This window comes from Ahaetulla prasina, chromosome 3, assembly GCF_028640845.1.
Source record: "Ahaetulla prasina isolate Xishuangbanna chromosome 3, ASM2864084v1, whole genome shotgun sequence".
In the NCBI taxonomy this organism is placed as follows: Eukaryota; Metazoa; Chordata; class Lepidosauria; order Squamata; family Colubridae; genus Ahaetulla; species Ahaetulla prasina.
The window spans coordinates 226,893,515-226,908,365 of NC_080541.1; the positions used below are offsets into that span (position 1 = coordinate 226,893,515).

At 46.8% G+C, this 14,851-nt stretch overlaps 1 protein-coding gene across 3 annotated transcripts in view; it reads right to left on the minus strand.

Moving 5' to 3' along the window:
* LOC131196062 (signal-regulatory protein beta-2-like) overlaps positions 1-5,625 on the minus strand; it is a 29,784-nt gene extending 24,159 nt beyond the window's left edge. For all 3 annotated transcript variants that reach the window (XM_058178487.1, XM_058178486.1, XM_058178485.1), the window contains exon 1: positions 5,422-5,625. In XM_058178487.1, the coding sequence (XP_058034470.1) occupies positions 5,422-5,494 (73 nt within the window). In that variant the 5' untranslated portion in view covers positions 5,495-5,625. The remainder of the gene's footprint in view (positions 1-5,421) is intronic.
* Positions 5,626-14,851: the final 9,226 nt, after the last annotated feature.

Genomic DNA, 14,851 nt, shown 5'->3' on the forward strand with positions numbered 1-14,851 from the left:
CTTGGTCAACCCTTCAAGACGGTTATCATGTACCCCCCCATTCTTCCCTTCAATAGTCTAGACATACCTCCCTCCCTCAATGTTTATCTGTCGTCCTCCCTTCTCTCCTCAGCCGGCCCCTCCCATCTCCAATCAGGCCTTTTATCAGACTCCGAGTCTGATAATGAAGATGAACAGCCTGTCATGACTCCAGCCCCCAGCCCTGGCTCCATGCCCGGAGAGGATTCAAGGAGTGAAAGGAGAAGCCCAATAAACCTCACTCATACAACGTGTGTTCCTTTGGCTCGGCCTTCAGAGCAGGAAGCCAGCCAGGTGCTGGAATTACCCGGGCCTACTCCCTCACCCCTCCCTTTACCAGACGCTGACAGCAGATCCAGCTGAAGACACTTCAGCGTGGGAGGACCCTCGCTTCCGGAGATCTGAGAGGTGACGCCAGCAGAAGGAAGGGTGGGGCAGGCCTGGATAAATGCTGAGTCATGGAGCCACACCCCACAGCCTATATAAAGGACCTGCTTTTGGCATTCCAACCTTGAGTCAAGCAAAGTCTTATCTAGTTTGCTGATATCGGACCCTATCGCTGAAGTCACAACTTGGACTCCTGCCTGCCCTGAGAAACCTCGAAGGAACTTGGCAAGCTGCAAAGGCTTCGTTGCCAAGTTTGTTATGGACTTCCTTGACTCGTTTGTTGGAGTGGGGGTGGGACACGACATTATCATATGTTTCAGCCTCCAGTCCCCTAATCATCTTTGCTGCTCTTCTCTGCACTCTTTCTAGAGTGACAACAACTTTTTGTATTGTGGGACCAGAACAAGGTCCAAGTCTGGCCTTGTTAGCGTGTTGCCAGCATTTCTTAAAATAATGCGTCCTATGTTGAGCGTGGATGGTTTGCCCACACTTGTGACCACATCCAAACAGGATTAGAATCAGGATAGAGCTAGAAGGAACCCTAGAGGTCTTCTAATCCAGCCCCCTGCTCAAGCAGGAGAACCTATACCATTTCAGACAAGTGGTTGCGCATGTTGTGACCAAGGCACAACAATTGCGACCAAGGCACACAATTCAGTCCTCAACAAACTTATTTTATTAAAACAGCTGAGAATTCATTCATGCTCAGCTTCGTCCAAAACAAAATGCTTAATAACCTGTCCAGTTGGCCTTATCACCAACCTTTGATGTCTTTGGCAACCTGCCAAAGGCTTTTCTTAGCAACCCCACCACAAAGTTCAAGAGACACTGTCAAGAAGCAATGGAATCAACGTTGCTTTTCTACAAAGAACCCAACGGCTCCTTGCTGCTCTTTTAAGCCTTATGGGAGTGGCCAATCATCTCCTGGCCTTACTCCTGAGTTGTCCTTTTTAACATAACATAACATAACATAATAACAGAGTTGGAAGGGGCCTTGGAGGTCTTCTAGTCCAACCTCCTGCCCAGGCAGGAAACTCTACACCATTTCAGACAAATGACTATCCAACATTTTCTTAAAAATTTCCAGTGTTGGAGCATTCACAACTTCTGCAGGCAAGTCGTTCCACTGATTAATTGTTCTAACTGTCAGGAAATTTCTCCTTAGTTCTAAGTTGCTTCTTTCTTTGATCAGTTTCCACCCATTGCTTCTTGTTCTACCCTCAGGTGCTTTGGAGAACAGCTTGACTCCCTCTTCTTTGGGGCAACCCCTGAGATATTGGAACACAGCTATCATGTCTCCCCTGGTCCTTCTTTTCATTAAACTAGACATACGAGTTCCTGCAACCATTCTTCATATGTTTTAGCCTCCAGTCCCCTCATCATCTTTGTTGCTCTTCTCTGTACTCTTTCCAGAGTCTCAACATCTTTTTTACATCGTGGCGACCAAAACTGAATGCCGTATTCCAAGTGTGGCCTTACCAAGGCATTATAAAGTGGTATGAACACTTCACGCGATCTTGATTCTATCCCTCTGTTGATGCAGCCCAGAACTGTGTTGGCTTTTTTGGCAGCTGTTGCACACGGCTGGCTCATATCTAAATGGTTGTCCACTAGGACAACCAGTTTTGCTTCAGCTGCTCTTGCCTTCTGGCAGCTCTTCTCATGCGTGCATTAAGAACAGGCTCCTCCTGTTCCTCTGCCTCTCTGCTATCTGCCTCTGGAGGCTCTGGAGTCCGCTCATTGCTCCCAGATGGCCCTGGCCCCATCTCTCCCTCATCGGGGCCTTCCCCTGACTTCAGGACTGGCCCATGGCCCTACCCAGCCTCCTCACTGTCTGACTCCGCTGCCGCAGGCTGCTGGCGGACCACAAACAGTCCAATCTCTTTTTAAAAACCTCCAGTGATGGAGCAACCACAACTACTGGTGGCAAGCTGTTCCACTGGTTAATTGTCCTCACTATTAGGAAGTGTCACCTTAATTCCAGGTTATTCCTCTCTTTGAGACTCAATGAAACTTCAAAGCACTGTTCAGAGCCAGTGAGTGAAACACTGACAGGCAGCAGTTCGCATAGGACCGGGATATCTTCGGGACCGCCTTCTGCTACCACATGCCTCCCACCGGCCGGTACGCTCCCATAGAGAGGGTCTTCTCAGGGTGCCGTCAGCCAAACAGTGTAGGCTGGCGACCCCCAGGGGGAGAGCCTTCTCTGTGGGGGCACCTACCCTCTGGAAGGAGCTTCCCCCAGGACTTCGACAACTTCCTGACCTCCGGACCTTTCGCCGCGAGCTGAAGACGTATCTATTCTTCCGAGCAGGACTGGCTTAAATAGGGTTTTTTTAAATATGGATTTTATTGGGGTTTATTTTATATTTTGTATTGTATTTTAAATTTTAGGCCATATTGAATAAGTTTTTTAAAGAGTGTTTTTATTGTAATATATGGTATTATTTTATCTGCCTGTTCACCGCCCTGAGTCCTTCGGGAGAAGGGCGGTATAAAAATTAAATTATTATTATTATTATTATTATTATTATTATTATTATTATTATTATTATTATTATTATTATTATTATTATTATTATTATTATTATTCGGAGAACCCCAAATCAGTGGGGTACTTCAGGGGGGCAAATGGCTTTGAAACAAGGCTGGCTGGGCACCAGGTGACTGGTTACACTCACATCCTTTAAATTACCCCCTAACTGGGGGTTGCTTAGTGCCTACATGGAGAAGTAGAACTTTCTATTGACTCAATTCTAAGAGGACCATAGCGTGCATCGCTGGCCCCCTGTCTATTGCTTTCTTCTTCCTATATATGTTTATATGTGTATATACTATATAATCTTTTTGTATGATGTTGTGACAAAATAAATAAAATAAAATAAATAAATAAAGTACAGAAGTTCCTTTCCAAATAAAGGCAACTCCAAAGCGGTGGACTGATTCCCTGAGTCTTCGACAAGAAATGCAGAATAAATGGCTGTGATTTGATTTAAATTCCTGCCATCTAGTGGCTTAATTTGAGAGGGATAAAGCAGCCTTACTTCCTGGAGCAATTGGACTCTGACTGGCAGAGCAATCTCCTTCACAGTGGGACCACACCTTGAGACAATTTTTTTTACTACTGGTTCTGTGGGCGTGGCTTGGTGGGCGTGGCGTGGCTTGGTGGGCGTGGCGTGGCTTGGTGGGCGTGGCAGGGGAAGGATACTGTAGAATCACCATTCCCACCTCACTCCAGGGAAAGGTTACTGCAAAATCCCCATTTCCTCCTGATCAGCTGGGACTCGGGAGGCAGAGAATAGATGGGGGCGGGGCCAGTCAGAATTTTTACTACTGGTTCTGTGGGTGTGGCTTGGTGGACGTGGCATGGCTTGGTGGGCGTGGCGTGGCTTGGTGGGTGTGGCAGGGGAAGGACAATGTAAAATCACCATTCCCAATCCAATCCAGGAGAAGGATACTGCAAAATCCCCATTTCCTCCCGATCAGCTGGGACTTGGGAGCCAGAGACTAGATGGGGGCGGGACCAGTCAGAATTTTTACTACCGGTTCTCCAAACTACTCAAAATTTCCACTGCCAGTTCTCCAGAACTGCTCAGAACCAGCTGAAGCCCACCTCTGATATCTCACCATCGGAGAAGAGACATGAGATGGCCTCCTTCACTTCTCCAATCTCTTGAAGCACCCCTGAAAAGGGACTGTAGGAGACCCCAGGCAGGAGATCAGAGATGGGGAGGGCCATAACTTACTTTCCCAACTACAGATTTTCACCCTAAGCTACTACGAACCGATGGAAAATATCTACCACCCTTTCAGCGGTTCCTCCCTCTGCTGTCAAGACAACTCAACACGGAAAGTGAGTTTGTGATTTTGATTATGGTACTGAGCGATTCCTAAGAATTATGGGTGATTTCTATGAACCCTTCCCCACCCAAAAAAATAAAATAAAATTAAGAAACAAAGGAAAAAGAGAAACAAGAAGAAAAATGAGCATGGAGCAATTTTTTGGAGGAGCTCAGCTCTTTAGCTCCAGCCTCCCTCCCGTCAGGCTCAGCAGTAGCCGTCCATGCGGTTCTTATCTTTAAACGAATTGCAAACCCAAAGAGTAGCAAATCCAAGGAGTATCCTAGGCGAGGCCATGACTAATTAGCAGAACGTCTTACAGTTACTATTATTGAGGCTGGAAAAACAGCAGAAGAAAAAGCAAGAAAGATGATTAAGGGACTGGAGGCTAAAACGTATGAAGAAGGGTTGCTGGAATTAGGTATGTCTAGTCTAGTGAAAAGAAGGACGAGGGGTGACAGGATAGCAGTGCTCCAATATTTGAGGTAAAGACCCCCACAAAGAAGAGGAGGGGGGGGTCAAAGCATTTGAAGGCAGGACAAGAAACAATGGAAGGAAACTAATCAAGGAGAGAAGAAGTGTTAATACCACTTTATAATGCCTTGGTAAGGCCACACTTGGAATATTACATTCAATTTTGGTCGCCACGATGTAAAAAATATGTTGAGACTCTAGAAAGAGTGCAGAGAAGAGCAACCAAGATGAAGAGGGGACTGGAGGCTAAAACATACAATGAACAGTTGCAGGAACTGGGCCTGGCTAGTTTAATGAATAGAAGGACTAGGGGAGACAGGATAGCAGTCTTCCAATATCTCAGGGGTTGCCCCAAAGAAGAGGGAGTCAAACTATTCTCCAAAGCCCCTGAAGGCAGGACAAGAAGCGATGGATGGAAACTAATCAAGGAGAGAAGCAACTTAGAACTAAGGAGGAATTTCCTGACATTGAGAACAATTAACCAGTGAGAACAACTTGCCACCAGAAGTTGTGGGTGTTCCCTCATTGGAGACTTTTAAGAAGAGACTGGACAGCTACTTGTCTGGAATGGTTAGTTCTCCTGCTTGAGCAGGGGGCTGGACTAGAAGACCTCTGAGGTCCAGTCCGAGGCTGTTATTCTGTTATTCTTTCGTTCACTGTCTCACTTACTTCTGTCTAAAGCCTTTCAGCTTGGTCACTCACCTCCGTTACTTGCCGAAGACAGGCTGGAAAACACAATGAAAAACAGACCGGAAAGGAAGGCGCCACAAGCCATTGGAGAAGTTGGTTTCGTTAAAATGACAAGTCTCGGGTCTCTTTGATCGTGTCTCTTTTGATTGTGGCATGAACCGGTCTGGATTGTCACCCACACAATCAGTTGCTTCTCTGCGTAGTGTCTGGCTTGCAGATTTGCCAACTCTTCAAAAGGGAAGTCGCAACAGGAAACTGATTTGACATGTCATATGTGTTTTGGTTGTGTTACATTTTGGGGAAGAATAATGTGGGAAAATGAAGAAAGGTCCTCCACAAATGTCTGATTAACCCCAGCAGGATTTTTCAAATGAGAGAGAGAGACAGAGACAGAGAGAGAGAAGGAGGGGGAGAGAGAGAGAGAGGGAGGGAGGGGTAAGAGAGGGAGGGATAGAGAGAAGGAAGAAGGGAGGGGGAGGGAAAGGGAGGGAGGGAGAGAGAGACAGAGAGGGAGGGAGGGAAAGAGAGACGGAGGGCGGGAGGGAGGAGGAGGAGAGAGGAAGAGGAGGAGAGACAGAGCAAGAGGAGGGATAGAGAGAAGGAAGACGGAGGAGGGATAGAGAGAGAGGAGGGAGGGAAGAGAGAGGAGGGAGGAGAGAGGGAGAGAGAGGGAGGAAGGAGAGAGGGAGGATAGAGAGAAGGAGGAAGGGAGGGAGGAAGGAGGGAGGAGAGAGAGAGAGAGAGGAGGGAGGGAGAGAGGAGAGGAGGAAGAGGAGGGAGGGACAGAGCAAGAGAGAGGATAGAGAAGGAGGAGGAAGGGAGGGAAGAGAGAGGAGGAGAGAGGGAGAGAAGGAGGGAGGAAGGGGGGAAAAAGAAGGAGGGAGGGAGGGAGGGAGAGAGAAATAATTGTGAGAGAGATCTTAGTATCTTAGTGAAGTTATGAGCCAATGTGCTGCAGCTGCCCAAAAGACCAATGCAGTCCCAGGTTGCGTCAACAGAGGGATAATAACATCAAGGTCATGTGAAGTTTACTTAGTTTTATACTACACTGGTAAGACCACGCTTGGAATACCGCGTCCAATTCTGATCACCGCAACGCACAAAAATAGAAGTTGAGACTCTAGAAAGAGTGCAGAGAAGAGCAACAAAGATGAGGAGGAGGTTTAAACATACGAAGAGCAGTTGCAGGAATTGGGTAGGTCTAGTTTACCAAAAAGAAAGGCTCAGGGGAGACATGATAACCATGTCTTAATATTTGAGGAAGGGCTTCTACAAAGAAGGAGTCAAGCCCCTGAAGGCAGGACAAGAAACAATGGAAGGAAACTAACCAAGGAGACAAGCAACCTAGAACGAAGGAGAACTTTCCCGACAATGAGAACAATTAACCAGTGGAACGACTTGCCACCAGAAGTTGTGGGTCCCCCATCACTGGAGCTTTTCCAAAAAGAGACTGGACAACCATTTGAACAGGATGGTATAAGCGCTCTTGTCTTGAGCAGGGGTTGGACTAGAAGTTTAATAGAATAGAATAGAATAGAATAGAATAGAATAGAATTTTATTGGCCAAGTGTGATTGGACACACAAGGAATTTGTCTTGGTGCATATGCTCTCAGTGTACATAAAAGAAAAGATACGTTCATCAAGGTACAACATTTACAACACAATTGATGGTCAATATATCAATATAAATCATAAGGATTGCCAGCAACAAAGTTACAGTCAAACAGTCATAAGTGGAAAGAGATTGGTGATGGGAACGATGAGAAGATTAATAGTAGTGCAGATTTAATAAATAGTTTGACAGTGTTGAGGGAATTATTTGTTTAGCAGAGTGATGGCCTTCGGGAAAAAACTGTTCTTGTGTCTAGTTGTTCTGGTGTGCAGTGCTCTATAGCGTCGTTTTGAGGGTAGGAGTTGAAACAGTTTATGTCCAGGATGAGAGGGGTCTGTAAGTATTTTCACGGCCCTCTTCTTGATTCGTGCAGTATACAGGTCCTCAATGGAAGGCAGGTTGGTAGCAATTATTTTTTCTGCAGTTCTAATTATCCTCTGAAGTCTGTGTCTGTCTTGTTGGGTTGCAGAACCGAACCAGGGGAGACACGATAACAATCTTCTGATATTTGAGGAGCTGTCACAAAGAAGAGGAGGGTCCATTTATTTGCCAAAGCCCCTGAAGGCAGGACAAGAAGCAACGGAGGGAAACTAATTGAGGAGAGAGGCAACCTGGAACCAAGGCGAAATTTCTTGACAGTGAGGACAATTAACCAGTGGAACAGCTTGCCACCAGAAGTTGTGAATGCTCCAACACTGGAAGTTTTTACGAAAATGTTGGATAGCCATTTGTCTGAAATGGTGTAGAGTTTTCTGCCTCGGCAGGGGGTTGGACTAGAAAACCTCCAAGGTCCCTTCCAACTCTTTTATTCCGTTATTCTATTATTCTGTTAGTTGGTGTTTCCTCATATAACCAAGGGGTACAACTTGAATTGCATTTTCACCTGTCTTTAGCCACACGGATTCCTAAAATCTTGGAAGGAATTTGCTAGCCCTTTTTCTGACATATAAGTTTTCATTAAAGTGCAGAAGCCTTTTAATAAAAGGAGCTTTGGATGAAGTGAGCTGCAGGTCATGATAGCTTGTGCCTTTTAATAAAACCTGTAATTCAAAAAATATCGCTGTTGCGGGTAATCCTTGACTTACAGCCTTTCAAAGTTACGACCTCACTGAAAAAAAAAGCGACTCGTGACCGTTTTTCACACTTACGACCGCGGCAGCAATCCCCATGCGATCAAAATTCAGACGCTTAGCAACTGGTTCGTATTTATGACGGTCGCCGTGATCCCCCTTTCGTGACCTTTTGGCAAGCGAAGTCAAGCCAGATTCACTCACTTAACAACTGCAGTGATTCACTTAAGGACTGTGGCAAGAAAGGCCGTCAGACGGGGGCAGAACTGACTTGACAACCGTCCTGCTTAGCGACGGAAATTTTGGGCACCGTTGTGGTCATAAGTCGAGGACCATCTGTGTTTTGTACTCAAGCTCATACGCACTGATAGCATGTCTACTCTGCACCCCCAGCCAACACCCAGCGCACGCTCTCTTCGCGCCTTTGAAGTAAATTCTCTGCAGATATTCTCAAAACCCGAGCAAAATCCACTTTCTGCTTCTTTGCTAAAACCCGAAAAGATTTCATAAAATCATAAATTACGGTCTCGGCTTGAAACCGAGCAGCGGATTCCAGCTTGCTATGGGCTGCTTTGTAGAAATGGCGCTGGAGAAAACTCCTGAGCGCCAGAAAAACAAACGTGTTGTTATGTGGCCTCCCCGAGTGTGTTTTTCTGAGCTGGGTGGCTTTCTCGCAGACATTTCATGACTCGGAGTAAGTAACATCATCGGTGCTAGAAGGGAGGGGGGTTTGCGGAGGGGGGGAGGGGAAGAGGAGAGGAGGAAGAATAGGAAGAGGAGAGAGAGGGGAGAATGAAGAGGAGAAAGATCAAGGGGAGGTGCGAGGAGAGGAGGAAGAGGAGGAGAGGGAGGGGAAGAAGAAGAGGAGGAAGAGGAGGAGGAGGAAGAGGAGAGGAGGAAGAGGAGGGAGGAGGAAGAGGAGAGTAGGAAGAGGAGGGAGGAGAGGGAGGAGAGGAGGAGGAGGAGGAGAAGGAGGAAAAGGAGAGGAGGGAGTGGGGGAAGAGGAAGAGGAAGAGGAGGGAGAAGAGAGGAGGAACAGGAAGAGGAGAGGGAGGGGAGAATGAAGAGGAGGAAGAAGAGGAGGAAGAGGAAGAGGAAGAGGGAAGGGGTGAGGGAGGAGAGGGAGAAGAGAAAAAAGAGAAGAAGGAAGAAGAAGGAAGAGGAGGGGAGGAAGAAGCAGAGGAAGTAGAGGAAGAGGGATCCCTAGTGCTCTCTAACGGCCATTTTTCTTTTGGAGACATTTCATTACCCAACTATCTAACGGCATCAGTGCTGGAAGAGAGTGGAGTTTGCTCTCTGTTTATATACACGTCGCTTGCCCTGTCGGTGCTGGCGAGAGGGTAGAAGCTGCTAGTACATAAACACCGAATCCCTCCTGACACTGATGATACTACCTCCCTAGTTAGATAACGGAGCATCTCTCCTTAAGCCTCCCCCATTGACTTTGCTTGTGGGAAGCCATTTGGGAAAGTTTGCCAATGCCCCCCCCCTCCCTCCCTCTCTGCGCACAAGATGGCCAAGCCTTTCCTTCCCTATTAATCTTTTTTTTTTTCAAAAAAACTGCAATACAGGAGGCGTGCAGCTTTGCCTCTTCTATCCTTCCTCGGAGCCTCCGATTCTTCCACGCGACAGTGTTTCCATGGATCTAGAAAAGAGAAGCATCTGCTTCCGATTGGTTGGATTAGGGTAACGTCAGAGGGACATAAAATTCAGGCGCGTGGCAGAAAAAAAACCCAGGAGACAGTTCTCGCAGGCATGCCAATTTCTGGACGGCGGAAGGACGTGTGCAGTGGAGACAGTCCGTAAAAAAAAGAGAGAGAGAGAGAGAGAGAACATTTTTGGAAGGGATCTCTTCATTCCAAAAATGCTGGACATCTTAGTTGCACAGAGAAAGAGCAACAAAGTTGATGAGGGGGGCTGGAGGCTAAAACATACAATGAATTTTGGCAGGGAAATGCGTATATCTAGTTTAGGGATGCGGTGGCTCAGGGGCTAGGAGGTTGAGCTTGTCGATCGGAAGATCGGCAGCTCAGCGGTTCGAATCCCTAGTGCTGCCGTGTAACGGAGTGAGCTCCCGTTACTAGTCCCAGCTTCTGCCAACCTAGCAGTTTTGAAAGCACGTAAAAAATGCAAGTAGAAAAATAGGGACCACCTTTGGTGGGAAGGTAACAGCGTTCCGTGCGCCTTTGGCGTTGAGTCATGCCGGCCACATGACCACGGAGACGTCTTCGGACAGCGCTGGCTCTTCGACTTTGAAACGGAGATGAGCACCGCCCCCTAGAGTCGGGAACGACTAGCACGTATGTGCGAGGGGAACCTTTACCTTTACCTTTTTAGTTTAGCAGAAGAGGAGGATTAGGAACAAAGGAACAAGATCACGTGGAGTGTTCACACCACTTTACAAGGCCTTGGTAAAGCCACACTCGGAATACGGCATCCAATTTTGGCTGCCACGATGTAAAAAAGATGTTGAGATTCTAGAAAGAGTGCAGAGAAGAGCAACAAAGATGATGAGGGGACTGGAGGCTCAAACATATGATGAACGGTTGCAGGAACTGGGCCTGGCTAGTCTAGTGAAGAGAAGGACCAGGGGAGACAGGATAGCAGTCTTCCAATTTTATTTATTTATTTTATTTTGTCCATCCTATATAAGATAACAGGTAAAAGTACAAACAAAATTTGGATACATGAAAAGAGTAAGTAAAAAGGAATATTAGGACAGGGACGGTAGGCACGCAGGTGCTCTTATGCACCCCCCTTACAGACCTCTTAGGAATGGGGTGAGGTCTACAGTAATCTAAGCTTAAAGTTTTGGGGGTTTTGGGATGAGACCACAGAGTCTGGTTGTGCATTCCAGGCATTGACCATTCTGTTGCTGAAGTCGTATTTTCTACAGTCTAGTTTGGAGCGGTTTAGCTTAAGTTTGTATCTATTATTTGCTCATGCATTGTTGTGGTTGAAGCTGAAGTAGTCATTGACAGGTAGGACATTGTGGTAGATGATTTTATGTACTACGCTTAGGTCAGACTGAAGTCGGCGTAGCTCTAAGTTGTCTAAGCCCAAAATTTGGAGTCGGGTGGCATAAGGTATTTTATTGCGAGCAGAGGAGTGGAGGACTTTTCTTGTGAAATATCTCTGGACTCCCTCGGTTGTATTTATGTCCGATATGCAGTGCGGGTTCCAGACAGATGAGCTGTATTCAAGGATTGGTCTAGCAAATGTTTTGTAAGCTCTAGTTAATAGTACAATATTACCAGAGAATGGGCCGGTTTAGCTCTGCCTGGTAAGGCCTGTTATTAAGAACACAAAGCCTGCAATTACTGCAGGTTCGAGCCCGGCCCAAGGTTGACTCAGCCTTCCATCCTTTATAAGGTAGGTAAAATGAGGACCCAGATTGTTGGGGGGGCAATAAGTTGACTTTGTAAATATATACAAATAGAATGAGACTATTACCCTATACATTGTAAGCCGCCCTGAGTCTTCGGAGAAGGGCGGGGTATAAATGTAAACAAAAAAAAAAAAAAGAGAAGAAGCTACGCAAGATTAGGTTAACAACTCTTAGTGCCTTTTTGGCAATGTTGTTACAGTGGGGTCTGGTGCTTAGATCTTTAGAAATGAGTACTTCAAGGTCCTTGACAGAGTGAGGGTCATCTATAAGGTCACGCCCATCTAATTTGTAATTTATGTTTTGATTTTATTTTTTTTTGCCAATGTGCAAGACATTGGCAAATATTGTGCCTCGCCCACCCCACTCTCTGCAGCCGGGCCCCTCTCATCTCCTGTTATCTCAGCCAGGGACTGATAGTGCAGACGAATGGCCTGGCATGCCTCCAGCCCCCAGTCCTGGCACCATGCCCAGACAGACCGAGCAAATAAATCCCTCCCCCACAGCATGTGAACATGAGGAGCCTGAAGCCAGTCACGAGCTGGAATTGCCGGCAGCTGGAGGGTGGACGGATCCACGCTTCCGGAGAATGGAGAGGCGACGTCAGCAAAAGGAAGGGAGGTGCAGGCCTGGATAAGTGCTGAGTCATGGAGCCACACCCCATGGCCTATATAAAGGATCTGCTTTCTGGCATTCTTTGAGTCAGGCAAAGTCTAATTTGGATTGCTGAAGTCACATCTTGGACTCCTGCCTGCCCTGAGAACTCTGACAGAACTTTGGCAAAGTGTCGTGTCCCACTCCTCCGCTGACGGCCGGGTCAGGGAAATCCGAATCAGGCGTGCCTCTGCAGCTCTGCCAAAGTCCTAGCAAAGTCCTCAGGGCAGGCAGGAGACCAGAAAGTGACTTCAGCAAGATATGTTAGACTTTGCCTGACTCAGAGAATGCCAGAAAGCAGATCCTTTATATAGGCCATGGGGTGTGGCTCCATGACTCAGCACTTATCCAGGCCTGCCCCTCCCTTCCTTCTGTCGCCGCCGCCTATCAATTCTTCTGAAGCGAGGGTCACTCCAGTCTGCAGCTGTTGGTAATTGACCTTCCTCAGGCTCACATGCTATAGGGGAGGGGGAGGGGTCTAGTTGCTCCGTTTGCCTGGGCATGGAGCCAGAGCTGGGGACTGGAGGCACTTCTTCCTCCTCGGCCTGTCTGGGCATGGAACCAGGGCTGGGGCCGGGAGGCATATTAGGACATTCCTCAGCGTTCGGAAGCAGATAAGGCGGTCCCGGCTGCGGTGAAAGCGGGCGAGACACAACACAAAGCTGCAGAGGCTTTGCGGCCACGCTTGATACGGACTTCCCCGACCCGGCCATCAGAGGAGGAGTGGGACACGACACAGAGCATTTGTTGGTTGAGATTTGAGGGGCTGCCCCAGAGAGGAGGAAGGGGGTCAAGCTATCTTCCAAAGCACCCGAAGGCCAGACAAGGAATAAAGGATGCAAACTGAACAAGGAGAGATTCAACCTGGAAATAAGGAGGAATTTTCTTGACAGTGAGAACAATCAACCAGTGGAACTGCTTGCCTCCAGAAGTTGTGAATTCTCCATCACTGGAGGATTTGAAGAAAAGACTGGACAGCCGTTTTCTGGGATAGTATAAGGTTTCCTACTGGAGCAAGTGGTTGGAGTAAGAAGACTTCCAAAGTCCCTTCCAAATCTGTTATTCTGAATCAAGGATTTTTTTCCAAATGGCCATTGGATTTTTTAGGGTTTTTTTTTTCTTTGAAAACATTTCCCTTCTCATCCAAGAAGCTTCTTCAATTCTGGCTGATTTCAGTTCTAACTGAACTGGGGGAAAAGAGAGCTTCTGGGGGTTAGTCCACCAGTTTTGAAGTTCAGGTAGTCCTCGACATATGACCACAATGTAGCCCAATGTTTCTGTTGTTAATGAGTCGTTGGTTAAGTGGGCTTTGCTCCATGTTATGACCTTTCTCGCCACCGTTGTTAAGTGAATCACTGTGGGTGATAAGGGAGTTACCCGGTTGTTAAGTGAATCTGGTTTCTTGGCTTGTCAGAAGGTCGCAAAAGGAGATCACATGACTTTGGGACACTGCAACGGTCATAAGTATGAGAGAAGCATCTGAATTTTGACCACGTGACCATGGGGATGCGACAAAGGTTGTAACTGTGAAAACCGGTCATAAGCCCCTCTTTCCAGTGCTCTTGTAATTTTGGGTGGTCACTAAATGAGAACTCCCTGTATGGAGACCCCTGGTCAAGCCCATACACCACCATCTAATCAACTCAAGTTCAACGCTGAACTGGCATCAGAATAGAATAGAATAGAATTTATTGGCCAAGTGTGATTGGACACACAAGGAATTTGCTTTGGTGCATAGGCTCTCAGTGTACATAAAAGAAAAGAAAAAAAAAGAAAAAAAGAAAAAAATACCTTCATCAAAGGTACAACATTTACAACACAAATGATGGTCATAGGTTGCAATTTAACCCTTAGTGACAGCAACAAAAAGTTACAGTCATACAGTCCTAAGTGGAAAGAGATTGGTGATGAAAACGATGAGAAGATTAATAATAGTGCAGATTTAGTAAATAGTCTGACAGTGTTGAGGGAATTATTTGTTTAGCAGAGTGATGGCCTTCGGGAAAAAACTGTTCTTGTGTCTAGTTGTTCTGGTGTGCAGTGCTCTATAGCGTCGTTTTGAGGGTAGGAGTTGAAACAGTTTATGTCCAGGATGCGAGGGGTCTCTAAATATTTTCACGGCCCTCTTCTTGATTCGTGCAGTATACACGTCCTCAATGGAAGGCAGGTGGGTAGCCATTGTTTTTTCTGCAGTTCTAATGATCCTCTGAAGTCTGTGTCTGTCTTGTTGGGTTTTGCAATAACCTTCCCCTGGAGTGGGGTGGGAATGGAGATTTTACAGTATCCTTCCCCTGCCACGTCCACCAAGCCATGCCCACCAAGCCACACCCACAGAACCGGTAGTAAAAAAATTTGAAACCCACCACTGCTCTAAGCTGATGACATACTTAACTCCACCCCCAGTTCTGCCTTCTCTTCTCCTGCAGCTACTTCATCTCTTGCTCCCTCTGCGACATTTCCTTCCACAGAAGAAGAAAAAAAGAAGAACTCCCATTTCCTCCTTCTAAATATACTCCTGGGTTTTGCCACAAATGTCTACATTTCTAAGGCATTGTGTTTCTTTTTCTAGCCCTTCTCTGAATCACCAGGCCCTGCGCTCGGTCACTCGTGCCCTGGTTATCTCTCCTTTGGATTACTGTAATGCGTTCTACGTGGGGCTACCCCTGAAGAGAGTTTGGAAGTGTTGTGATCTGCCGGCAGCCGGCACAGCTGGCAGCAAA